General features: G+C 38.3%; 1 protein-coding gene across 2 annotated transcripts in view; it reads left to right on the forward strand.

Annotated features, from left to right (window-relative positions):
* The first annotated feature begins 607 nt into the window (after window positions 1-607).
* The window catches only part of NXPE3 (neurexophilin and PC-esterase domain family member 3), a 57997-nt gene continuing 30715 nt past the window's right edge, over window positions 608-27889 (forward strand). Inside the window, exons 1-4 of one of the 2 annotated variants that reach the window (XM_007493537.3) lie at window positions 608-1302; window positions 5831-5963; window positions 7328-7535; window positions 12338-12623. In XM_007493537.3, the coding sequence (XP_007493599.2) occupies window positions 12531-12623 (93 nt within the window). In that variant the 5' untranslated portion in view covers window positions 608-1302; window positions 5831-5963; window positions 7328-7535; window positions 12338-12530. The remainder of the gene's footprint in view (window positions 1303-5830; window positions 5964-7327; window positions 7536-12337; window positions 12624-27889) is intronic. The other variant, XM_001370005.4, reaches the window with a different exon arrangement.

Raw genomic sequence — 27889 nt, forward strand, 5'->3', positions numbered from 1 at the left:
TGATCCCATACCTGATTCATAGTGTAGACTGAGTACATTTCTGCATTCCTATTTGGGGAAATGCAGTATATGAGCCTACATCTAAATCTTAAATAAGTTGTCCCCAGGGCACCAATGGAAATGTATGATAAAAGGGAACCTAGCTCCCTTCTCTTTGAGAGCAAACTTTCCTAGGACTGAACATACCTGGTTCCATAGCAGAGAGACTCCTTAGAGAAAGGGAGTGGCTGCATTTTCCAGGATTCTGTGAGTCCAGGAGAAGTTTCTCAATGTTAGGTTTTGTTTTAAATTATATTATATAATAATTTAAAGACAAAAAATTTTTGGTTTTTGGAGTGCTAGTTAAAAGTATTAATAAATATTTATTAGTGTTTCTTAGGATTTATTTAGAATGTTTAATTACTTGAGGATTAAAAAAGAGATTTAGATACATTTGGCCAAAAAGTAATCTAAGCCTTACCAAAATAAAGCAAAAATTAGCAAAAAAAAAAAGTGAAGATAAAAGAAGACAGTTACTGAAGAGCACTGGCTTCACATCAAACGAAGATGCAGTTTCCCTATTTGTGAGACAGTGACCTCAAAGTTGCTCTTGGAGCTCTACCGGGTGCTTGTTTGGGGAGGCAGGTGGATGGGAAGTTAAGATTCTACTTCATGCAATAAATAAATAAGCTGTTAGTTCTTAGGGGGACGCATACAGCCAAGAGTTGTGTTTCTTTCCCAAATAAATAACGACCTTCCCGCGTGTCAAGCGCTAGTCGGCTACCCCATCCTGAAGTTTCCCGAGGGTGATGATCGGCACAGGCCGAGAGCCCAGAGAAAGGGAAATAGAAGACTACTGTTTAGGGGAAAGTCAGTGTGGTAGCAGCAGCTGCAGGAGGCAGAAGATCTAGTAGGTGTGGGGAGTTGCTGGTGAAGGAAGTCCCCTGAGGAGGGCAAGATGTTCACGTTCTCGGGTAGCAGCAGCAGCAGCAGGAGCAGCATCAACAGCAGCGAAGCTACTCAGACTTGGGCTCACAGATCCATCCACGACTGTCAGTCATCGTCCCGGGCTCCGCCTCTACCGAACCCGACCAATGCTTGACTGCAGTTTGGTGAAGAGAGACGTATTGGGGTTACATCAGCTGAGTACCGGGAAGTAGAAGGAGGCCCGAAGCTGGGGAGGGTCTAGGTGGACTCTGGCCCCAACCCGGCTGGTTTGGGGGCTCCTGAGCTTTTCCCGCAGTTATGTGAGCGGCTACGGAAGGTATGGTAGTTGGGGCCCCCCCCCTGCTGCAGCGGCGTCTGCAGCAGCTGCTCTCGGTGGTGAGTAGCGGGTCTCCGAGGGAGCGGAAGAGCTTTGCATGCACGGCCTCTTCCCCACCCCACGTTACCCCCATATGCACACTCCCTTAGTTCTCCAGTGCTGTTTCCAGCCCTTGTATGCCTGCCTCCTCGCGGCCGTTAGAGACTCGCGTTTGCCTTCTCCTCCCTCTCAGTTCTGCTTTTGGGTTCGGTTTCCCGGAGCTAGGGGCTTTAGTAGCCCCCTGGGCCCACTTCGGCTGCTGCTGCTGCCGGGCAGGCTGCGGAAGAGGGCTGACGATTAGAGTCTAGCCTCCTGGATGACACCCCAGCTGCGGCTGGCGTGGGTGGTTTCCTTTGGTATTGTAGTACAGTCTAGAGAAAAGGAGAGCTGAAGTGCTGGCTTTATCTCCTCAGCTGGAAGAAAGGAAGGGGATGGGAGCAGGGGTTTGTGGATTGAAGGCAGGCCTAAATATAGAGCATCCTCTGGGAAGCCAGGACTTTGTGACTGCACCTCAGCTGGCTAGGACCCCCTGAGATTGTTTCCTCCCCCTCCCTTTTCTTCTTTGGCAGCGGGACCCCCCTCTGTCTCTGTTTTCTCTAAGGCAAACACACCTGCTCTTACCCACACTTTTTTCTCTCTCTAAAAACAGAATTGTCCCTTGGAGGAAGCAGGGTTAGATTGTTTGTAGAGATACTGTTGATGTCAGAGGTATTTGAGGGACTGAGACTGAGAGCAAGAGTGTGTATGGGAGAACTGTGCCTTACTAGAAGATATGGATTTGGAGTTTCCTTGACACACCTTTGTCACTTTCCACACCTACACTGGTAGGACCAGCCTCTACTACATTTTGTCTTGAGACATTAGGATAAACTTGCTGCTAAAACCAGCCAGGACTCCTAGAACCCTGCCCAAGTTTAATTGCTCTTATTCCAGAAAGTGGAAGTGTATTATATTGTTATACCTACACCCCCCCCTCCCCAAGGTACTATGCGAAGATAGGCTCTAGAACTTGAGGAACCATAGGAATCATTTCATTTCAACTAATCCTTCTATCCCCTCTTAAAAAGAAGAAATTGAGGTCAAGAGAGTAACTTAAGTAATTTGCTATGAGTTACAGCATATTGTATATAATAGAGGCAGAATTGAATACCTAGTGTTATTGAGACTTACATTTCAGACTGTTCCCAGATATCATTATGACATTGTACCTATTTAATTTACTTAGTCTATATCCTCAGTATACCTGTTACTATTATTTTTTAATATTTTTAGGTTGGCTGTTAGGTGTATTCTTTTAGAATCAAAGAATCATGAATCCTCAAGGTTGGAAGGCATCTCAGATATTCTCTAGTCCAGGATTTCTTATTTTGTGTGTGTGTCATGGACTCCTCTGCTAGTTTGGTAAAACCTATGGACCCCTTCTCATAATGGATTTAAATGCATAAAATTCAGAGGAAACTAATATATTGAAATTCAGTTACCAGACTATATTTAAAAGAGAGTTCCCAAAGCCCAGGTTAAGATTGCTTGCTCTGGTACAACCTCTACCTGAAACACAAATCTCTTCAATAATATTCTATTTGCTTGGATACTTCACTGACAAGGAGCTCACTACTCTCTTGCCAGCCCATGTGATTATGAGACCTTCCTTGATTTTTAAAAAGAAATTTGTTTACCTGTAATTTTTATTGATTGGTTTTTGTTTTCTTCTCTGGGCCAACCAGGTTGTCTAATATTTTTTCCATTAAACAACTTATCCAGATTGAAATCCTATTATCCAAAGCAACCATCTGAGAGGGATGGTTTCAAAGGGAACAGCATAATTTCCCTACAGTTTTGTCCAAGCCGGTAATATAATCTCTCATTTCCTCTTTCTCATCATTTAGGGAAAGTCCTAACAAAATATGCTTTCAAATCAGATCCAAAATATAGCAACCAGACACAGAGAAGAAAAGATAAATACTGTCATAGGTCATTGGTTCCTGACTTTAGTATGTACCTAAATTAAGCTCACCAAGGAGCTACATAAAGATCTTTAAGAGTCATTTGTAAAGACTCAAAATGGTAGATGAGGATATTTAGGTATGGGTACTTTCTGGGCCACATATAGGTCAGGTGACCAGTGATTTCCCTTCCTATACCATTAAGGACCTTATCCTGCCTCCCTTAAAGTTTTACAGGGATAGGAAGTATTTTAAGACTCCACTCAGGGGTGACCTCACTGATGTTCACTCATCTTGAAGAGGCAACTTTTTTTTTTTAAACCTTTACTTTCCATCTTAGAATCGATACTGTATTTTGATTCCAAAGCAGAAGAGTGGTAGGGGCTTAGCAATGGAGATTAAGTGACTTGGTCAGGGACACACAACTAGGAAGTATCTTAGTCTACATTTGAACCCAGGACCTCCCATCTCTGGGCCTGGCTCTTGTTCCACTATGCCACCTAGCTGCTGTCATAAAGAGGCAACATCTGGAAGGAAATCTAGTACAGGAGTTCCAAGGACCTGTCTTTGGTCCCATTACATTTAACAGTTTTATCATTAACTTAAAAAACAGATCAATGGCACACAGCAACTTTTCAGATGGTAAGAGATTGGTAGGAATAATTATTATAGTTGATACCAAAATTGTTATTTAAATTTTTGTAGCAGCCTAGAATAAGGGGATTAGCACCATGGCTAGTCATAGTACTGAAATGGGAATAGTGAATTGAGTCATCTCCTTTGGAAGCTCTGGGGCAGATTGTAGTGTGTCAATTTAAGGAAGAAGAGGAAAGTCTCCTGACCATAATTAAAGAATAATTGCTATTGTGAAGCTTTCTGACAATTTTGGTTGTTTTTTTGAGAACAACTTCAGATCTAAGATTTTGGAAGGGAATGGGGAAACCTCTGAGATGAGCAGTTCTTTTTCTCCCTGTGTGTAGTCTTTGGGAATGTGGTCCCCAGAGTCATGTGTGGTGTCATGTTGTATCTTTCTCTGGATATTTAGTATATTGTTGGGGGGGGCGGTTGGGTGGTGTTGGTGATTAGACTTTTTGTCACAGGCAAAGTCCACTCCAGGGTATCCCAACTGGTGGCAAATGATCAGTCAACAAAAATAACAAACGGAAGACAGCTTAATCATAACAGCCATGGGATTGCTTTGCATTTGATAGCTGCTCCGCTTTCCCGATGTCTATCTTTATTTTTATACCCATTCTCTTGGCATGCAGATACACAAAATCAAAGAGAGATAATTGGAAAAGTGATACATTAACTTTTGACAAATCACTTGATTAACATTTTATATTTTTGTATTGTGATTACAGACAGAATAAAGGTTGCACATAAGATAAATGATTTCATCCCAGGTGGCTTAATTTTCTCATTACCCTGTGAGAAGTTTTGAACTTACAAACAATCAAGGAAAATTACGTATTGCTTTTAATAAAATGGAATAATTAATCAGCAGTTCTTAGAAGACAATTCAACAATCATATCATCGAGGCTGAGGGGTCTGGGAACACAATTCAAATTTAGACTGGTGGCTTCTAGGGAGTTCCTGAGTCACTGAGGCATACTGAAGCTTGATGTACTTGTATTTATCTATGATTGATTTGTGTGCTGGCTTCATGAGAAAGTTTTGGGCTTGGCCTGTAGCTGTGGTTTTGTTGGGAATTATGTACCTAAGTAAAAGTTAACTCCTGATAGTCTTTTTGGGATTGGGTTTAGGGGTCTGATCTTTTGGTGATGTTTTAGGGAATTAGGGTACAGATGTTTTGCTCTTGCATTATTTCTTTTGAGACTGGGGGAATAATAATCATGTCAATTCATAGATAAGGGGCATTGATGAAAGAGGTCATGCAAGGGGGATAGAGTGGGCAGTCACATCTTGCCAAGAACCACTCTGTGGTCTCCCCAGCTACCACACGTGACTCTATCAAGGTGTCATGAACTGATGGCCCCCAGCAACTTTTTATATGTAGAAAACCTTGAGAAGCCCAATTATGACTGTCTCAAAAACTCTGCTTTGGCAAAATTGGAATGTATGTGAGAGCTTCATAAAAGATGTTTAGTAATGATGATGACAATATAGTGATCCAAGACAATTCCAGAAACTCACGATGAAAAATGCCATCAGCTTTCAGAGAAAGGACTGTAGTCTGAATGCAGACCAAAACATACATGTCCTTTTTTCTTCCTTCCTTCCTTGCTTCCTTCTTTGCTTCCTTGCTTCCTTCCTTGCTTCCTTCTTTGCTTCCTTGCTTGCTTCCTTCTTTGCTTGCTTGCTTGCTTGCTTGCTTCCTTCCTTCCTTCTCCCTCCTATCTCTTCAACAAAATGACTTGATATAGAAAAATGTTTTACATGATTGCACATATAAAATCTAATATCAGGTTGCTTAAGTTTCTCATGAAGGAGGGAGGGATGGAAGAGAGAGAATTTGGGATTCAAAATTTCCTTAAAAATGAATGTTAAAATTGGGGAAAATAACATATTATTTTAAAGAAAGATAAAAAGGTAAAAAAAAGTAATGATGATGATGACAAGTTCTCTGGACTTTGTCATCAGGTTGCCTCCAGCTGTCTCACTTTGGAACTTCCTGAAGAACATGGGACCTCTTCACTCTGGAACATCCATCCTTTCCTTGAGGCCTTCTCACCCTTGAACATCTGTCTACCACACCAACCCCCTTCTCCCATTGGTGAGTTCCTCCTAGGGCCTCCATTTTGGGGAGGGGCACAGGCCAGCCAATTTTTATACCCTTCCTAGCTATGCCTTTAACTTTTAGGAGTTCAATATCAGGTCCCTGAGCAGGTGCCTACTCATTCCTTTTTCATCTGTGTGTGTGTGTGTGTGTGTGTGTGTGTGTGTGTGTGTGTGTGTGTGTTTCCCCTCATTAGAATGTAAGCTCTTTGTAGGCTATCTTTCTTTCTTTCTATTTGTATCTTCAGTGCTTCTTAGCATGGTGCCTGGCACATAGTAAGTCCTTAATAAATGTTTGTTGCTTTACCTCCTTGAGACTAAAGACTGTTTCATTCTTTGTGTTTGTGTTTACAGAGCCTACCCCATAATAAGTGCTTAAAAATGCCTGTGGATTGATTGAAATATAAAAGCTTACACTTAGTTTAAAAAAACCAGTAACAAATATATGAGAGAAAATGGGTTTTTTTGCTTTAAAAAGTTTTGATGAGTTTTTAGTAAATCAGCAATATGAAATCAATAATGATGTGGTATGCTAAAAATTGAATGTGATTTTATATTTTAATAGTTCAGTGGAATTATGAGCTCATTGATTTGGATAAACCTTTCAATAGTATAGCTCATTAGGATTTATTCTATGCAACATTTTTCCAAGTCATACCATAAATCCTCTAGGAGGGGTTCCCTGCAACATGGGTACCTCTGTCTAGGATTCTTAACATTATTTCAGTTATATGAACTTATCAGTTCAACATTCAGATAATCTCTTATTTCTTATATTGCTACATGATCCACTAACACCCTTTTCTTTCTTTTTTTTAAACCCTTATCTTTCATCTTGGAATCAATACTTTTTATTGGTTCCCAGGCAGAAGAGTGGTAAGGGCTAGGCATTGGGGGTTAAGTGACTTGCCCAGGGTCACACAGTTGGGATGTGACTGCAGTCAGATTTGAACCCAGGACCTCCCATCTCTAGGCCTGGCTCTCAATCCACTGAACTACCCAGCTGCCCCTGACCAACACCTTTTTCTAGTTGTACATCTCTGTGATATCTTTTGTGCTACTAGTTACATGTCATTTATCATTGATAATATACTGTACTAATCATATGCCTCTTTACTGACCTTTACTGATCCACAATTTTGATTCTTCCAAGATTATAGTTTCCTTGATTCACACCCATCTAAATATCACGGCAGAAATTATGGTATTTAAAAAAAGGTTTTCATTTGGGGAAAATCTTGGGATCAGTGAAGGAGCTTTTCAGTTTTTGACTAGTGGGTGGAGTATTGAGATAGGGGTTCCGTTGAGGAAACAGAGGAAATTCAGCATTGCATGTTTTAATCCTCCTATTTCTCCACCCAGCACTACAGCTGCCAAGATATGGTTTTGGCCCATGAGAACTCAAACCTACCTAGATTGAGAAATCAAACACAAAAAATGGATTCTGGGAAGTGTTATCTTCTTATGATTCTGAGAACTGTTATTTTCCTCTGGCAACAAACAGATGGACATCTGGAACAAAGACCTTGGATACCTCAGCCTCTTTATCTCATATGTGCTCTTCTTTGAGGTTGTACCTCTTCCCTGACCTTACTCAAGAATGCTAGAGGGGAGGGGAACATAGCAAAGGAGGATTTAACCCTTTGTGTTCTCTACAGTTTTCCAAATGTAATACAGAGAGGAAATATCATGTGGCGCATAGAGAATGGTCTAAGAGTCAAGAAGACATCCATTCAAGATCCACTGTTGATTGTGTAATCCTGGAAAGTCAATCAACCATTCAGTTCCCCCAAGGAGCACTCTAAGACTATAAATTAGAGCACGTGCCAGTTTTCCTTGGTAGATGGATTTTCCTTACTGGCAGTTCCCTATACCAAAAAAAAGAATCTCCTCTACCTTTCCCTCTCATACAATTCTAGGTCCAGGGGGCTTGTACAAGGCATAGTTATGGATGGATCTACTGAATGAGTTGTCTAAAGTCAAATAAGGGCAAGTCAGAAACCATTTAACCTCCTCCTATGTGCCAGGTACTATGCTAAATGCTGGAGATACAAAGAAAGGCAAAAGCAGTCTCTGTCCTCAAGGAGCTCACATTATAATGGAGGAGACAACATGCAAACAAAATACATACACACTCTCTGTCTCTGTCTCTCTCTTCTCCTCCCCCTTTGCCCCCCCCCACATCTGTCTGTCTCTATATATGTATAAATAAAAAAAAATAAATTGGACACGACCTAATAGGAAAGATATCAGCATTAAAATGGATTGGAAAAGGCTTCTTCCAGAAGGTTAAGACTTTAGTTGAGGCTTGAAGGAAACCAGGGAAGTTAGAAGGTGAAGATGAAGGGGAAGAGAATACAAGGCATAGGAGACAACTGGAGAAAATGTCTCACATCTGGAGATGGAATGTTTTCTGTGAGGAACAGTAAGAGGGTTGGCTGTTACTGTATCAAAGAGTATGTGGAAGGGAGAGTGATCTAAAAGACTGGAAAAATAGAAAGGAATTAGTTCATGAAAGGCTTTAAAAGTCAGAGGATTTTATATTTAATTTTGGAGAGAATAGGGAGCCAGTGGGGTTTTGTGAATGGGGTAGAGTGGGGTGGACAGACCTATTCTTTAGGAAAATCACTTTGATAACTGAGTGGAAGATGGAACAGAGCAGGGAAAGACTTGGGGTAGGGAGAAGACTATTGTAATAGTCCAGGGATAAGGCGATCAGGACTTGTGTTAGAGTGATGGCAGTGTCAGAAGAGAAAAGGAGACTAGCCGAATTCATTGGTAAAACCAATTTACAATTAGGTATGCTTATTTGGGATGGAAGCACACTAATAAGATTTACATTCCTTAGTGCATACAATCAAACTCTATTGACCATTCAACAACATATAGTATCAACTCTTCTAGGAAGAAACTACCAACTTGATTCTGAAAATGTCACTTAAAAATATTTCTTGTCTGCTTAGCCATTGGCTGTGTGTCTCTCAAGAAGGTGGAAAATTTTCATCTTTAGCACTGTTTTCAAGTGAATAGAGGGATGCTCAGACTTCTGAGCCTGGGGAATACAGGAGCCTGTCCTATTGTAGGCCCCAAAACTGACTTATCCCTGGGACCTCTGGTGGGTTTTAATGGTTCTGGCTAATGGTGTTTACAGGCTACTTCCAGGTTGTAATAAGTGGCTAGTTACTTAAACTTAAAATGACAAGAAACTAGCAATCAGAACTTTAGTTTCCTAATATCTTAATTAAATATTTATCCATTACTTATCACATGTAGTAGATGCATATTCATAATCATTTACAAAATTTGAGGGATACACGGTAGTTGTTACCCAGATTTGGGGGATATCCATTTCATTACTTGTTTGTCATATTTATGACACCCATATATCATTAGTAATTATTTACCAAAAGAAGTGTATACAGCATTAGTAGTTTATCAAATTTTCAGGAAAGATTATCAAATTATCCCACTTAAATGCCATTTGTCATCATAAAACTATATTATTCGAGTCCTTATCCTCATTTTATTATAGAAAATCAACTTACATAACAATTATTCAGTCACAAAATGGGAGCTTAAAATGGAGTTGCTCATTCTATGTTAACATACTTATTCCCACTATAGTATATGTAGAAGTTATTTGGAAGGTAGAATTGACAAGTCTTAGCAATAGATTGGTTATAAGAAAAGAGAGTGAAGAGTTGAGAATGGTACCTAGGTTGCAAATCTTGGTGACTATGAGGATTGTTGGAACCTCAACACTAATAGAAAAGTTACAAGGAGAGAAGGGTTTGAGAGGAAAGATAATGAGTTCAATTTTGGGCATATTGAGTTTAAGGTGTCTATAGGACATCCAGTTCAAGATGTCCATTTGGCCATTGGAGACATGAGATTGGATGCCAGGAGAGAGGTTAGGGCTGGAGACATAGATCTAAAAATCACCTGCATATAATATTTAGATAGAAGAGAGCCTAGTGCAGAACCTTCATCAAATGTACATTCAATCAATGTATATATCATAGTCTGGATAATAGTCACTCACTGTTAGTGGGTATGAATTAGATGATGCAACAAAAGAGATTAAGTGGTGATCAGATGGGTAAGAGAGCTAGGAGAAATCTGTGCCACAAAAATCTGGAGAAAAGTGTATCTGAGAGAAGAGAAGGTTCAATAGTGTCAGAGCCTGTGGGTGAATAGGGAAAAGGATTTGGAAAAGTTCATTAGTATGGCAACTAAGAGATCACTGGTAACTTTTGAAAAGAATTGTTTCATTTGAATGATGAGGTTAGAAGCCACATTTCCAAGAATTAAGGAGTGGCTGGATTGGAAGAAGCACCATTGTAGAAGTCCTGCTTAAGGAGGTTAGCCATGAAAAAGAGAGATATAGGGTAAAAAGTAGAAAGGGTAAATAGGTCAAATGAAGACTTTTGTGAGGATGTGGGAGATATGGGCATGTTTGCAGCCTTAAGATTAATGGGAGAGTGGGCTATGTGGAGGAAACAATTCTACTGGAGAAGATGGATGGAATGGAATTACCTCTGCAAGTAGAGGAGTTAGCTTTGTCAAGGAAGAAGGGCCACCTCTCCATGTGAAACACATAGGAAAGCAGAGATAGCGTCTAAGAGATGTGAAATGAAAGGCTTCAGATTTTTTAGTGAAATATTCATCAAGGTTTTGAGGTGAGAGAGTAGAAGGAGGGAGAACAATGGAAGATTTGAAGAGGGATAGAAAGGTTTGGAAAAGCCTCAATGGTGAGTGGGATACTAGATTCCATATTGAATTCTATCCTGAATTCCTTATCTAATTCTATACTGAATATTAAATCAATTAGGGAAGTATAAAAGGATTACCTTGCTACTATGAGGGCTGAAGGGAGATTTGCAACATCAATGTATGGATAATAGGCATTATTCATTTCACTTGATTTTTCCTGTGGAAATTAGGTTAAATTCTTTTGAGTGATTGTTGATATCATTAAGAAGATTATAATTTATTAGGTCTTGAGGCAATCACCACAGTGTCATCCCCTAAGATGATCTTGTGTCAGGATTTTCATTATCTCTGGAGAATCAGTCTTCCTTTTGGAGTCTGTGCTGGACATCCTCAGTGATAATAACAAGCATGTGTAGCCTTGCTTTATGCTTCAGTAGTTACTAATGAGTCATCAAAGTTAGCTCTGTTGTATCTTTCAAGAAATATTATATAATTAACACATTTTTTTGTAGAAGAGCCTTTAAAACTGAATTTTGCTTTACCTAATCAAAGACCTACTTAGCCAATAATGAAAAAAATCACAGAGAAATTTATATTCTCATCAAATTTTAGCCAGTGATGTGATTGGATTTTTTTTACATCCAGAAAAGATGTTTATTAGAGATTTTTTTTTGCTACAGCTTGCCTATTTTCTTATTATACTTTAATGAAGAATCCCCTCAATAGATTATTCTAATGGTTTTGTAGAGGGAGAAGGAGGAAACAGAAACATTTTTAGTACTAAATGCTTTACATATATGTCATTTGAACCTTACAAGAACCCTTGAAGTTAAGTACTGTTACTATCTCCATGTTACTATTGAAGAAACTGAGGCAGAAAAATTCACACAGCTGGTATTTGAGACTACCTTTAATATCCACTTCACCATCTAGCTGCCTGCACTCTCAGAGGACCATAAAATTGCTAAGTGCCCATGGCTACTTACTATCTCTAATTTCTTAATATTTGAGCTATTTAGATCTACATTCAGGCTCTCTCTCTCTCTCTCTCTCTCTCTCTCTCTTTAAACCCTTACCTTCCATCTTGGAGTCAATATTGTGTATTGGCTCCAAGACAGAAGAGTGGTAAGAGCTAGGCAATGGGGATTAAATGACTTGCCCAGGGTCATACAGCTAGGAAGTGTCTGAGGTCAGATTTGGACCTAGGACCTCCCATCTCTGGGCCAGACTCTCAATCCACTGAGCCACCCAGATGCCCCCTCAGGCTGTCTCTTAATGCTTGTCTATTTTAACTTTCATGACTCATCATTCTGTGTGAAATCAACTTTTGCTTATTTATAATGTGAATCTTTAACATTGGCATTTACCCAAGTTTTCATTTTACCTGTTTGCTATGTGTATATATATTTCTCTGTGAAATGTTCATGATTTAATAGCTCTGTAACTACAGAAAAGCCATCATTTCTCCAATTTCTGTGTCTATTGAATATATTCAATTGGTATCTTCACTTCCCATCCACCTGTGCTGCCTTCCTTACAGGAATGTAAAGATCAGATAGGATGATATTTGGGATAGCAATAGGCAAATATAAGGTAATATTGTTAGTATTGCCTCAACTTTAATCTTCTATTGATCTTTCTTTTTCATTTCTCCTTTAGGAGCTCTTTGAATGAAATTTACCATTTAAAACTACTATATTTCCCCTTTAATACAAGGAACTCTAAATGTGCTAACAGAGAGAAGCAACATTACCTGGAAGTTCATTTGTAATCCCCAGTAACTATGACTTTAACCTCTGTGGAGCAAAGGCAGCATGGTATCCACCATGACTGATGGAGACACAAATAGACAATGTGGACGAATTTCTGCAAACCATGGTTTTTCTGCTGTCTCCTGGCAGCATTGACCATTGTGCTTCTAGTCCTCAATGTTAGTCAATTAGAGGTGAGTTCCATTTCATTCCACCAGAACAGAGATAGAAGGGCTCTTGGGATATAGACTGTGGATTGGGTGGGCAGGGATAGAGAGGTAAGGGAGAATGAGAACTTACTTTGGCTGCATTTTTTTCCTCAGGATTTATTTTTATCATATCAGCAGAGGTGTTCTTAGGCACCTCTCTTCATTTAGTACTGTGTTAGGTGTTCTGTGTCATATGATTCTTGGGTCGGTAGGTATTTGGGACCCAAGACTGACAAAATTGTAATATTAAAAATTAATATTATATTAAATGTAATATGCTAAATGTAATATTTACAAATGTGTCTGGAAATATAATATTAGTTTTTAAAAGATTATTGTGTTTGCTGTTTATAAAATCGTTAACCCTTAAGTCACGAGGATGATAGTAGTTTTTAATAGAATAATTTTAATATAAATATGGTCTAAGAAAGAAATAAGGAGGGAAGGAAATAAAAAAGATATTTCCTAGCCTATCACCCTAATCTTACCAGCCCATGAGAGTGTCTTCCACCCTGAGCCACCAACACCGGATCACAGAAAGACCCCTAGCCAAAGATCTCCCAAGAGCCCCCTCCTCCTCCCTGGTCTCATTTTTATAGTTCTTTTTCTCCACATCATTTCCTTTACCTGTGTGCTGGTCTACTGCATCTCAGGAACCAATCAAAATCTCTCTGTTTGGAGTGTGCCAGCTAAGCTAATGGGCTGGTTTGGACAAGCAGAAAGTTTACAACCCTGGGAGAAAGGGGTTCCTTATACACAAAATTGATTTGTACAGTGATGCATACAGAGGTTAGAGGGACATAGCAACACTGAAAGTAGTCCAAATAATTACCGTATCAACATTCTGTAAAAGTGAAATGGTAGTGTGATAAGTGAGGGCTATAGAAATTCCAAGAGTGACAGAAAGTTTTCCCCAGTTGGTGGAGTTAGAGCATTGATCAAGGAACTTTTCTTGGTAGGGTTGGAACTGATTGTTTCCTTCTATTTAATTCCAAACTTTTTGCTTAAAGGTTGGCTTGTGATAAAGCCCATTATCTTCTTTGTAGGATTTTATTTTGTTTTTCAGGAGATTTGTTGTGCTTACATTTGGATATAAGCAGAGTGTAGCCATGTCATCAGGTATACCTTAATAGTGCCTGAATTCTTTGACAGAAAAATAGTTTCAATTTCAGCTGTTCTTACCCAGTTCTAGTTCTTTAGTATGGTTCTTTTCTCATTGCTTCTCCTTTTCTGGAAGATAGTAGCCACTGTAAAAAAAACAAAACCAACCAACATCTGTGCTCTGCATGTTAGTTAGCCAATATCGGTCAGAGAGCAGGTTATTAACATTCAGTCGATTCTGTTTGGAGAGGAATTCCGAAGAGCAGAGTTTGCTGTTAACTGGAATTCTCTTCCCCTTCAGCAATTTCAACTCATTTATAGTGATCCTAAGAAAACAAAGCAACAACAACCACAACAAAACATTCCAAAGCAAAGTGAAAAAAAGGTACATAGTTTTAACTGAATAAAAAATCGCTAGGCAGAACAGTAGCAATATATATTCAGAGTGCATCCTTGGAGAAAATATCTTCCAGAAACCAATCATTCCTTATTTAATCACTCTCCTTTCAGTTTAGTCAAAGGTGAAGAAAGAGGTACTTTTCCTTATTGAATTAACCAAAGTATTTCTAGTCTTTATTTGGTCAATTCAAATTCTTAGTGTCAAGGAATTATCCTTCCCTGGAACTGCTTGTCTTCCTTCAAGAACAATAGATTATGTCTCTGATTCAAGTGAGATGGAAAACTCTATACTAAAACTGCTGCAGCTGGCCTCAGATGAACACGGTGTGACCTCACTTAATGTGTGTTTGCCTGTTTCCTCAATTATGATAGTAATACATTTTTTAATATTTTAAGGAAAGTTGTTACGAGGATTAAACGAGATAATTGTATGTATTTACTCCACTGCGTGGCATGTAGCAGGTGCTATGTAAGTCTTAGCTACTATTATTAACAAAAATAATAAATTTCTTAATATTTTATAATTGATGGCTGTAGGGCTATATGCTTCCATATTTTCAACCTCAGTAATGAGATTGTTAAAGTATTGGACTTAGAGTGAGGAAGACTTAGGTTTCGGTTCTGCCTCATACACTTTCTAACATTTTTATCTTGGATGAATCCCTCTATACTTCAATTTTCTCATCTGTAAAATGGGGATAATAATAGTTGTATTTTTAACTCAAATGAGTCAAGTGCTTTGCAAGTCTTAAATTGCTATAAAAGTGATTATTATTATTATTACAGTCTGCAAGCCTCTCTAATCAAATTAAAGTGGTGTCCTATTTCTCTGTTCATTGTCTCTCACTATTACCACTTGACTCTTCGAACAGAGATGTCAAACATGCAGCCTGCTAGCCTCACACAACCTATGATACTCTTGAGTGAGACTTGAACCAGATTATAATGTAATTCCTATCTGATTATATGTTGTTTTATTAATGAAAAAATAAATATAGAAACATGTGTGGTTTTCCAGATCAATATACAGGCTTCATAATCCTTAGGTGTGGTTTAATGGTCCCTGTTTCTTTTTAAGTGTGGCCCCACTGACTTAGAGCATATTTATCATTCTTATTGGTTTCAGTTCCAGAGTGGGCCACCAGAATTCCAGTGCTAGAGAGGGAAAAGCACTGCACTTAGAATAAGCAATGTATGTGGTCTTGGATAAATTGCTTCAGCTTCTAAATCTCAGTTACTTTATCTGTTAAAAAAAAAATAATATTATTGTTGTTCATTTGCTTTTCAGTTGTGTTCTATTCTTCATGACCCCATTTGGGTTTTGGTGATTTTGTTTGTTTTGTTTTGTTTTTTGGCAAAGGTACTGCATTAGCTTGTCATTTCCTTCTCGGACTCATTTTATGGATGAGGAAATTGAGGCAAAAAGGTTTAAGCGAGTTGTCTAGTGTCATAAAGCTAGTAAGTGTCGGAGACCAGATCTTTATTCAGGAATAAGTCTTCCTGACTCTAGGCCTGACATTCTATCAACTGTGCCCCTCAGCAGCCCCCCCAGAATATCTCATAGCATTATTGTGAAGGTCACTTGAGAAAACTAATACAAATTGCTTATAATTGTCAATATTTACATTTTGACAGATCCATGATCTCATTGATATATGCTGTCCCTCCATTCTGTAAACTTTAGTGTTTATAAAGCATTTTTCCTACTAGCCAATCAACTTACAAAAGACATGGATAAGCATTATTACCCCTATTTTATGGGTGAAGCAAGAATGGAGTGTTAAACAAAAAACAAAAAACTCCAGACAAAACAAATAGAAACATCACAAAAACAACCTCCCTAATTTGTTTTTTTTCAATATGGAAATTTACAAATCCCAAAGTGACTTCTAAAAAGTAAAAATGCAGTCATTTAGGCCCAGCTGTAAATAAATTTCAGAAGAAATGTGAAGAGGCGGGTGAGAAATATGTTAAATATGAATTTGACTTCTATTGTCCATTTTAACATTGACTAATTATGGGAAAGTAACTTCATGAAAATTATGGGAAAGTAAATTCATGAAAATGAGCCTTTTTAACTTCAGTCCTGGCACTCAGTACATTAGCTGCCTCTCAAAATAACAACAGCTTATCTTTATTTTAATTGTTTTCCTGGATGTTACTGTATGTTCTGCTGTGGCTTTAAACTGGTAATTTCCTTTATCATATTGTTTTCAGGATTGCTGAACTGTATCCAATTCCTTATTTTCTCTTGTGTTTTGGGTGGTAGATTTAATTTGTTCCTTTAATTCTTTAGGTGTAGCTTTTATTCACTTTTATGTCTCTTCTTTGTTTTATTTTATTTTTTAATTTATTTAATTAGATGATTTAGAATATTTTTTCCATGGTTATAAGACTCATGTTTTCCCCTCCTCCCCCACTCCCTCCCATATCTGATGTGCAATTCCACTGGGTTTAATATGTGTCATTGATCAAGACTTATTTCCATATTATTATTATTTGCACTAGGATGTTCCTTTAGAGTCTGTATCCACAATCACATCCCCCTCGACCCATGTGATCAAGCAGTTGTTTTTCTTTGGTGTTTCTACTCCCACAGTTTTTCCTCTGAATGTGGATAGTGTTCTTTCTTGTAGATCCCTCTGATTTGTCCTGGATCATTACATTGCTGCTAGTAGAGAAGTCCATTACATTAGATTGTACCACAGTGTATCAGTCTCTGTGTACAATGTTTTCCTGGTTCTGCTCCTCTCACTCTGTATCAATTCCTGGAGGTTGTTCCAGTCCCCGTGGAATTCCTCCAGTTCATTATTCCTTTGAGCACAATAGTATTCCATCACCATCAGACACCACACTTTGTTCAGCCATTCCCCAATTGAAGGGCATCCCCTCATTTTCCAATTTTTTTGCCACCACAAAGAATGCGGCTATGAATATTTTTGTACATGTCTTTTTCCTTATTATCTCTTTGGGGTACAGACCCAGCAGTGCTATGGCTGGATCAAAGGGCAGACAGTCTTTTATCGCCCTTTGGGCATAGTTTCAAATTGCTTTCCAGTATGATTGGATGAATTCACAACTCCACCAGCAATGCATTAATGTCCTGACTTTGCCACATCCCCTCCAGCATTCATTCCTTCCCTTTGCTGGCATGTTAGCCAATCTGCTGGGTGTGAGGTGATACCTTAGAGTTGTTTTGATTTGCATCTCTCTGATTATAAGAGATTTAGAACACTTTTTCATGTGCTTATTAATGGTTTTGATTTCTTTAACTGAAAATTATCTATTCCAGTCCCTTGCCCATTTATCAGTTGGGGAATAGCTTGATTTTTGGTCAAATTGACTTAGCTCCTCATAAATTTGAGAAATGAGACCTTTGTCAGAGGTTTTTATTATAAAGATTGTTTCCCAATTTGTTGCTTCCCTTTATGTCTCTTATTATCTTTTTCCTCAAACTTTTTCTTTCCTTATTATATTACTTAATATTCTTTGATTACCTTAAAGTTCTTTGGTGTGTTCATTGTTTTAGATGGTTTTTAAGTTTATTTGTAGGATTTGGAGTAGTTTTGCTTTGAGGGGGCATTTCTCTGCCTCTTCTGGAGGGCATGTTAAGGAGAGAGATTTCTCATAATCTCTCACTCTGCTATCTTTCTGGAAGTTTCTCCATCTTTATTCTATAGGCACATATGGTGAGGTGCAGAAATTCTTTACCTCTTTTTTTTAGAATGTATGTGGTAAAGTCAAATGGCTCTTAAAGTGCTTTACTATTTAGTTAAAAAGTGCTCTGTTGGGCAGCTGGGTAGCTAAGTGGATTGAGAGCCAAGCCTCGAGACAGGAGGTCCTAGGTTCAAATCTGGCCTCAGACACTTCCCAGCTGTATGAACCTGGGCAAGTCACTTGACCCCCATTGCCTAGCCTTTACCACTCTTCTGTCTTGGAGCCAATACACAGTATTGACTCCAAGATGGAAGGTAAGGGGTTAAAAAAAAAGTGCTCTGTTAATCAAAGATATAGTTATCACTTGGCTTTGTTATTTGGTAATTATATGTCCAAATTTAGAGTTTTCTTGGCAAAGATATTGGAGTAGTTTGCCATTTGCTTCTCTAGCTCATTTTATAGATGAGGAATCTGAGGCCAACAGGCTTAAGTGACTTACACAGGATCACACAGCTTTTAACTCAGGAAGATGAGTCTTACTGAGTCTAGGACCAGTGCTCTATCCACTGTGCCACTAAGCTGCCAATGGGCATTGTGGCATAGCATAATTAAAGTCCTTGCAGACAAGAGACCTAGGTGGTTCAATCTATCTCAGATACTTTAAGAACTTTGACTATGGGCAAGTCCCAACTTTCTGAACCTTTCTTTCCTCACCTCTAAAAAGAAAATAATGATATACTTTACCACTTTTCTCATAGGATTATTGAGAAAAGCTTTTTGTTAAACCAGAAGGAACCTTCCAAATGTGAGTTATAATTGTATTTTGTTTAAATATGATTCAGTGGAGTCCTCAACAGTTTATATGTCAGAATGTGGAGTTGGAATGGAATATGAGGGAACTAGTTAGATTTTTGTAAAAGGTTTTTTAAATTATTCACAATTCTTGACTCCCCCAGCTCTTAGTTTCAGTAAAATTTGGCTAATACTTGGGTAGGCTTTAGAAATGTCTACTAGCCTTCTACATTCTAAATTTGTTTGTGGCTATAAAAATCAGATCCCCTTCCTATTCCTTTCTGACATTTCTCACTGTCCTCATTTGCGGCTTAGCAGATTAATGTATTATTTTTCAAATTAAAATGAGGAAAGAGTTTGGCTATAGGCTCTCATTTTTAGGGAATTTTTTTAAATTTAAAAAAACACACAAAAAAAAACACTTCTTCCTATGTTCTGTTCAATTTTGTTCACAGTTATCTAGTTTAATGTGTGACCCTAACTGAAGATATCTCACATTTCAACTGAATGGAGTTTTTGTTTATTGTGGTCAGAGCAGTTAGTATGGGTACTCTCCTAATTTTTCCTTTCCTCTTCTTCATCCCATAGTGCAGTAGAAAAAGTATTGGATTTGGAATCAGAAGACCTGGTTTCAAATCCCAGTCTTGCTGGGTCCTCTGCCCTTAAAATGAGGAGTTGGGCTAGATGGTCTCTGAGGTCTTTTCCAGTTGTAGCTCCATGATCTTTGTTAACTGGGAAAAAACACAAAACTATTAAATAGAAAAAAAAACCCTACTCTTTAATTAAGGAAAGGGATTCAGTGCTTTCCTCAAAGCCTCCACACAGGGTTGTGCATTATGCATCCACGCAGAGTCTCAAGACCCTGGTTGCTCTGGTCAATTGAGAGAGGTTGATTGACCACTCCTAAGAGCCATTAAAGTTGGGAAGCTTAAATCCCTTTCTAAGTGAACATAGGGACTAAGGATGAGAGGGATAGTTGATTGGCTTTAGTTGTAGTCTCTGGAACCGAGAATGACTATTGTCTTTGTGCATTATCATCTATTGGCCTTACAATGGTAACAAAGGAAAATGAGGAATCCCAGACAGGAATAACAGTATGATTGTCGGTAAAGGACTTTGGCCTAAGAGAAGAAACCATTGGGACAAAAAATGATTCTTAATACTTGATGGGATTAGCCTTCCTCATTTTAACTACTTTAAGGTCTCTTGTTATTCTGAGAGGAGTGAAGTTGGACTTTCCTTCTGGGAGAAACTCCTGTGACAAGGTCAAACTTGAGACTTTCACCTTCAAGCTAACTAAACTGAGGGTCATTGAATCTTACTAGGCTACAAGATTGAGGGCTTCTAGATTCCACGTTGACATCTTCTAGATCAGGAATATCCAATATGCAACTCATGGCCACACCTGGACCACAACACTTCTGAATGAAGCCTTAACTAGATTAAATAAGGAAGTGTTAGATAAAATAAATGAAAATACAATAAAATCTACTGTTAATTATCCTTATGTATGGTTTAGTGACCTCTGTTTTTATTTGAGTTTGATCAAGGGTTCTTCTCCTGTTCTCCCATTAATTTATTTTCAAAAATATCTGTTTAGTGAAGTTTCATGCTTTAACCTTAAAAACTACACTTGCTAGGTTAAAATCGACTGACTGACGCAATGGTGTGTTGTCTGGCACCTCAATCTTGGGACAAGGGTTTGAGTACCAAGAACTTGGACAAAGTCTCTGCATCTGTCACTATTGTTGGGTACCTTTTGGTGTGTACTTCTATATCTCATACTCTTCAAATCCTTATGTGAGCAGTGACAATTTGGAGGATCTTGAAATCAAGATCACTCGATTTAGTCACTTAAACTGAGAGGCTGATAGAATGCAAGTATTGAAGTGGAATCTAGAAACCCCCAAACTTGTAGCATAGTAAGATCTGATTAACCCCAAGTTTAGTCAGCCTGAAAGATGGAGACCCCAAAGCTTGTCCCTGTTCCCATGAAAATACACCCTGAAGGGAATCTCAGACTAGCAGTTTCAGACTGAACAATAGATCTTAAGATTTTGAATGGACTTAGCAGGGTAGAGTTAACAGATTTTAATCAAATGCTAAAATATTCTTTATCCCAGTAGCTTCTCCCATTGTATCAGAGACCCTTTTCCAAGAAGACCCGCACCTGGACAGTGACTTTCTTTTTAGTATCCCTTGTAAATAATCCATTCCCTTACCCCTAGTCTCTAGCTATGATTCCTGTCCCCAAGCTTGATTATATCCTATCTGTAAAGTTTGAACACTTCCATTTCCTTGTAGCTAAGGTAATGTCAATCAATCATCTTTCCCTCCGCTTCCTAAAAGGTATATAAGTTCCCCAAATTCTTTTGTTCCTTGGAGCTGTCATCTAGCTCAGTGGAGTTCAGTGCTGAACCCCTATCCATGATTAAAGAGTGGTTTTCCTGACTATTTAATAGTTCTGTGTTTTTTTCCAGTTTAACACAAGGACAGCTTTATTAGAGAGGTGGTGGGGAAGGGAAAGGACACTACCCTCAAGCTGAGTGCTTGAGACAAAATGCCCCTGTCTGTGTGCAAGAACAGACTTTTTGTAATAATATGGACACAAGATCCCCCCTACCCTCAGTCATCCAACCCCATATGGGGGTGCGGGGGGAGGCAGGAGCTGTGACACAATTTCCAGTGTATGATTTTCAAAATTACATCCCCCCAACCCCCCATCCACCTTATGAAAAATCATGATCTGTCAGGTGGTCTTCAGACTGGGACAAATGAAGATACAAATGAAGGAACAGAGACATGATAGCTGAACTCCCTGTTCCTTCCTCCTGCTTGTCTTTTACTCTTTAGAGCTGGCATCCTTCCTGGATCTTTTGGGGGCTGCCTTTGTCCTCATTCCCAGACTGAAGCATGGTTAAAAAAATAGGTCAAAAAAGAATGGGAGGGGGCAGTTTCATTCAAATATTGGGGTTACAAGCCATATATATATTCCTCTGAGAATTACACACTGTAGGATTTAAATTAATGTTCAATACTCCAAGTGTTGTATTTTATGCAGTTTATTAACAATCATTAGAAGTAAAGGAATAAAAAGGTAATTATCTAACAAAATAAGACCACGTGACCAAGCTCTCCTTGCTTGTTTCAAAGGCTGGCTCCATCAAAACAATGGCAGGAAGAGAAGAGAGCAAGAGGCAGGGCTACACAAAATTTATATCCTCCCTAACTCAGCACATAAAGTGAGAAGAGTGGGGTGCTGGGAATGTAGTTTTTAGGGTAACAGATTCTAATTACACAACACTTAATCTCATCTTCCCCCACAGATATGAGATTTCAAGCTTAATAAATAATCATTATTTATAATATAACATTAATATATAATATAATAAATTAATAATGCTTTAAAATTATACTTAAGACTTTTGGGATACCTTATCTTTTAGTAACTGTTTTTAATATTACAGGTTTCTTTTTAACCCTGTGCATGTTATTTTATGGTAGGTGGCACAGTGGATATAATTTTGAGCCTGGAGTCAGGAATACTGATCTTCCTGAGTTTAAACCCTGACTAAGACACTTACTAACTGTGTGACCTTGGGCAAGTCACTTAACCCTATTTGCTTCAGTTTCCTAATTTGTAAAAATAACTGGAGAAGGAAATGAAAATCCCAAATGGGGACACAAAAGTTGGATGTGACTGAATAGCAACATTTTATTTTATGTATTAAAAAACACTAACAAGGTGTCTAGAGGCGTCACTAGACTGCCATGACCCACCTAAAAGTTTTAAACTCCCTGTTTTAGATCTATGTCCTATGAACTAGAAGCTAATAATTTATAGATATTTTACAAATAAAGCCCTCTTGATTTAATTTACCATCATTGGGGATTTTTCTCTGGCCCCAATGGAACCCAATGGTCAAATGAAACTTCTTATGAGACTTAAGTGGGAAAAAGGATAGTGCCATAGAGAACCTTTAGGACTGATGAGAAGATAACAAGAGTAGGGCAAGCCTCCTCAGTTCCAGGAGGTTTTGGCCTGTGGTTGGCTACTTTGAATAGTCCATTATTTAAAATAAAATGAATGGCCAGTATGGGGAAATCAAGGGACAAGCTTAATGGGATGGGAAAAAAACAACAACCTTTCTCCATAGTGTGCAAGCCCCATGGCTGGAGTCTATCTGCATATAAGGAATGGGAGGAAATTGCCACCTAGGAAGTCCTCAGCCTTTTCCTAGACATGAGGCATCTTCAAACCCATCAGGCTGGACACCAGGGAAAGACTTTGTTACTTAGAATATCACAGGGCTAGAACTGGAGGGGACCTCAGAGATCGTCTACCAATACCCCCCTTTTTTTGGTGAGAAGACTGAAATTCAGTAGGGTCAAGTAGTTATTCAACAGCAAAGCTGAAATTTTAACCCAGGTCCTCTGACCATGAAATAAGTGAGAGAAAAAGAGAAACTGGCAAAAAATTTAGGATTGTGCCTTACGTACTGGCTTTATCAGAGCAAACATAAGCTCCATCCAATCAATATCATTTCTGTTGAAACTCACAATTAGAGCCCTATATTAAACAGGATGGGTCAGGTAGGTGTTGTAGTAAGAGCGCTGGAATGAGGAAAACTCATCTTCATGAGTTCAAATCTGGCCTCAGACACTTACTAGTTGTGTGACCCTGGTTGGGTTACTGAACCCTCTTTGCTTCAGTTTCTTTATCTAAAGAATGAGCTGGAGAAGGAATAGCAAACCACTCTAGTATCTTTGTCGAGAAAACCCCAAGTGAGATTATGAAGAGATAGACAAGACTGAAACAAATTAAACAACAATTACGCCGAATGCCTGCATATAAAATTAAACAGAACATGAGTTATTAAAAAATGACTTAAACCCCTCCCCTCCAAACTCCACTTCCTTAAAAGAAGAGACTATGGTCAAAGCTTGGGAATCCTGCACCACTTTAAGGAAAAACACATTTACCTGCTAAGCCACAAGTGAGGACAATGAGAGATGTAAGAGAAGAAAGATGTAAGGGGTCTGGTTTTTCAGCCATAAACAAACTAATCCAAACTATTGCTAAACTGTTTGAAACAGCAAACACATTCCTCAATTTAATCTTTCATTTGGGAATTCACAGAACAAATTACGAATACTTCCCAATTTATCTACAAGGGGCAGTAGAGGACAGCCTGGTATATGTCCTCATATAGGAGAATAAATATGACTATAACTAGAAATTATGGATGCCTGAGAAAATTCTGGTAGAACTTGGGCAGTTTTGAAGACTTGGCGTACTACTGAGGCCAGACACCTACATTTGTATTAGAATGCCTCTGATTCCCTGCTTAGTACTTTGATAGCCAACCTGTTTCTACCTTGACTTGTTTTTGAATGGAACTCTACCATGAGAGCAACTTGGTACACTAACCTTGAAACCAAGAAATCTAGATAGAATCCCACCTCAGATATTCAGTTAGGAATATACTCATGGGCAGGTCACTTAAGCTGATCTCATATGTAAAAAATATCTTCTCAGATGGAAATAATAACATTTTCACTACTAGCATTTCAAAGTTTTCTTTCTTTCTTTTTTTTTTTAAAGGAAATCACCTTGCAAAACTAAAGTGTTCTCTAGGGGCAGCTAGGTGGTACAATGGATAGAGCACTGGTCTTGGAGTCAGGAAAATTCATCTTCCTGAGTTCAAATCTGATTTCAGACACTTACTGACTATACAACACTAGGCAAATCACTTAACCCTATTGACCTCAGTTTTCTCCTTTGTCAATTGAGCTGGAGAAGGAAATGACAAACCACTCATGAAAACCCCAGTGGAGTTATGAAGAGTCAGACATGACTAAAATGACTAAACAATAATTCCTTCTCTAGATCCAGTCTAGATCTAGTACTCTAAATTACCATGCCATATATACCAGTGTAAGGTTAAATTTAATGGTTGGACTTAAATTATATGAAATTATGTGGTCACCAATATTTATTATATTTTGAGTCAGAAATTTATTCACAAATATTTATAAACAGAGAGTAAATAATAAAGAGAAATGTGAGGGGAATAGCAACCTAAAGCTCTCATCCAGGAAGGCTAGTAGTGAGTAACCATGTGGCCTCCTCCAAGATGGAAGCTAGTCTCTTAGGAAACTAGGAAAGGAGTCAGCCTTTCACTCACCCAGTGAAGTAATCCATGAGTCAGAGTCTAAATTGAAGTCAAGCTCCAACCCCTCTATCCAAGCTTCAGTCTCCCAACCTCCCTTGAAGACTCTCCCCAGTTAAGAAGGCTATCTCCAGAAGACAGTCTCTTCAGACAATATTTTCCAAGACCCTCTTTCCAGACTGAGTTTAGGGCTTGCTTTTATGGTGACTCCTTGTCTCTGCCCCTCTTCACAGGGGCCAATCACAGTTCCCAAAATTGTCTGGCACATCCCAGGGGGTTCACAAGTAACTGAATGATTGAGTTTCTGAGGGTGTGAATTTTTAAAACAACAAGTTTCTGACTGATTGAGTTTTAAAAGGGGGTGGAGCTCTTCCAGGTATCTTGCTGGCTTCTCACCTAGCACTAAGTAGGGTGTGAATTCATTAAATGGTTTGAAAGCTCCTTCACCTAGTTCAAGCTTGTGTTGATTCAATCAAAAGGCAGATAAAAGAGTTAATCCAGTCTTCCCAATCTAGTGAGGTACTTAAGTTATTGTTAACCAAAGTGTTAGCTCCAATTAGGCAAAGAGAATAAAGGATTCCCTTTCACAAGTGTAAACTCAAAGAGAACAAAGAATTCACTTTTACACCAGTACTCTAAAATACCATATGTTATGGTATCCAATTTATATCTAGTACTCTAAGTTACCATACTGTTATTGTAAAACCTCAGTAAAGTAGAATCCTATTATTTTAGAACTTTCAGTTAATCAAATTTGTTCATTTGCATTCACAAATAAAATAAGAAATAAAAACATAAATAACAAGTAAGATAAGGACTTATTCTAAATCTCAGAACATTTTTCCCCCAATTTTCCTATACTTTCATATAGCAATATAATGAAAATTTACACAGAGAATGATGCCTATGAAACATTGTATGGTCCTCAATCAACAACAACAATAAAAGACCAACTAAAATAACCAAGATATGATAAAGATCTCAGGAGGTCACCCTTGGAAAAGGAAAAATATATTCATAGGCAAACCTACTTCCCCAACAATCTGTGATTGTGTCCTGTAACAGGAAGTTGCCCCAATGTATACGGCTTAACCTAGGTCCAGAAGCTCATTTTCAAAACTCTTTTGTCAATTATATTTAAATATAATTGGTTCCCTTCATAATATTATAAATTATTTTATTCATTTAAAAGTAGCATTCTGTATGGAAATGTTTTACATGATAATACATGTATAACCCAGATCAAATTGCTTGTCAGCTTCAGGAGTGGGGGGATGGGAAGGAGGGAGATAATTTGGATCATATAACTTTGGAAAACTTATGTGGAAATCTTTGCAAGTAACAGCAACAACAAATAAAAATACTATTTTTTTGATGGGATCCTTAGGCTTTACCAGATTGCCCAAAAAATTCATAACACACAAAAAGGCTAAGAAGCTTAGAGCTAGGGTTTTGGGAGAGAATGGAACTGCTGGCCAGATTAAGGAGAGATAAGGTGGTTAAGAAAGGCTTTAGTAAATTTTCTTTATAGGAATAAAGCTTATGGTACTGAACAGATGTCCTCATCAGTAGATTCAGATGGCTTGCACCTAAGGGAATTCCATAAGAAGAGCTGAACTGCTTGAAGGACCATTTACAACCCCATAGCTAGATTGTTTTGGAAATGTCCAGAGAAACAGATGTTCCATATGTGCCACATCATTCTTTTTTTTTCTTTTTTGTTTTGTTAAATTCCTCCCTTTTTTTAAAAGCCAGAAAGGAACATGGAAATGTTTTGTTAATCATAATGTCAGTGTTTTCTAAGCCTCTGGAATGAGCATTAAATAAAATCTGTAATCTTCCTAAAAACAATTGAAATGAGCATTGGGTAGGAGGTAGTGGATAAATATAAAAAAAAATAAATCCTGTTTGAAAAATCTGATAAGATAAAAATGGATAGAAAAGATTTTTGATAGGACTTTGGCAGGAGAGTACTTTTACTTTCGAGAATGAGGTTAGCTTGACCCGCATCTGAATGGTGTCATGCAATGATAACTCCTGGGATTTCAATTGTTAAGGCAACTGGTAAATAGAATAGTTCCGCGCCATCTTTTACCTATTCATCCTCCTCACCCCACCCATTTTTCATGCTCAGCCAATAAAGACTCTTTAAAGGAACTTTGTCCAAGTAGATTCTGTAAGCCAGTGTGTTGTTATTGTTGAGTCATTTTTCTTTCAGGCATGTCCAACTCTTTATGTCCCTAATCGGGTTTTTCTTGGCAAGATATTGGAGTAGTTTTCCATTTCTTTCTCTAGCCCAATTTTATAGGTGAGGAAATTGAGGCAGAGTTAAATGACTTGTTCCGGATCACACGTCTTTGTAAATGTCTGAAGTCAGGTTTGAACATAGGAAGATGAGGTCTTCCTGACTCCAGGCCCAGCACTCTACTCTAACTGCCCATCTGTCAATGAATATGACCTAGCAAAACAAAAATCATAGAGTTCTGTTAAAAGAATTAGAGACTATCAGAACGTAAGGAGAACTTGGAGCTCATTTAGCCCCTTATGCAGCTGAAGCACAGATCTACTACACACACATGTGTGTGACATATGATCATTTAATTTCTGCTTAAATACTTCCTATGATCGGGTTACTTACTCTCTTCTCAGACAACCCATTCCATTTTTAGACATTTCTACTGACTGAGACATTGGTCCTTATACCAGTTCCGAGGATGGTTTACATTCTAGTTCATACAGTTAATTAGACTCAAAATGGGGGCATGGGGGCCCAGTTCTTCCTAACTCCAGACCCAGTGCTCAACAAGGTGATAGGGAATGAAATGTTACAACTTGATATATTAACTTGATAGTCCTTAACTATCTACTAGTTCTATTTTGGCTTTTTAGTTTTCCAGGGGACCATCTCAAGTCTGCCCTGAAAGGAAGAAAACCTTTATGGCATCCTTAGTTTGGATTCTCCAGGGAGCCTCTGGGAATCAGGACAGTGTGAGACTGCCCCATTGGACAATAGGCAGTTACTTGATATCTTTGGGATTATACTTGAATTTTAAAACTTTCCAGGCTTTAAGTAGCCAAGACTGCATAGGTCAACAAGTTAGGCTTTCTCCAGGTGTGAGTAACCACCTT

Source organism: Monodelphis domestica, chromosome 4, assembly GCF_027887165.1.
Source record: "Monodelphis domestica isolate mMonDom1 chromosome 4, mMonDom1.pri, whole genome shotgun sequence".
Taxonomy (NCBI): domain Eukaryota; kingdom Metazoa; phylum Chordata; class Mammalia; order Didelphimorphia; family Didelphidae; genus Monodelphis; species Monodelphis domestica.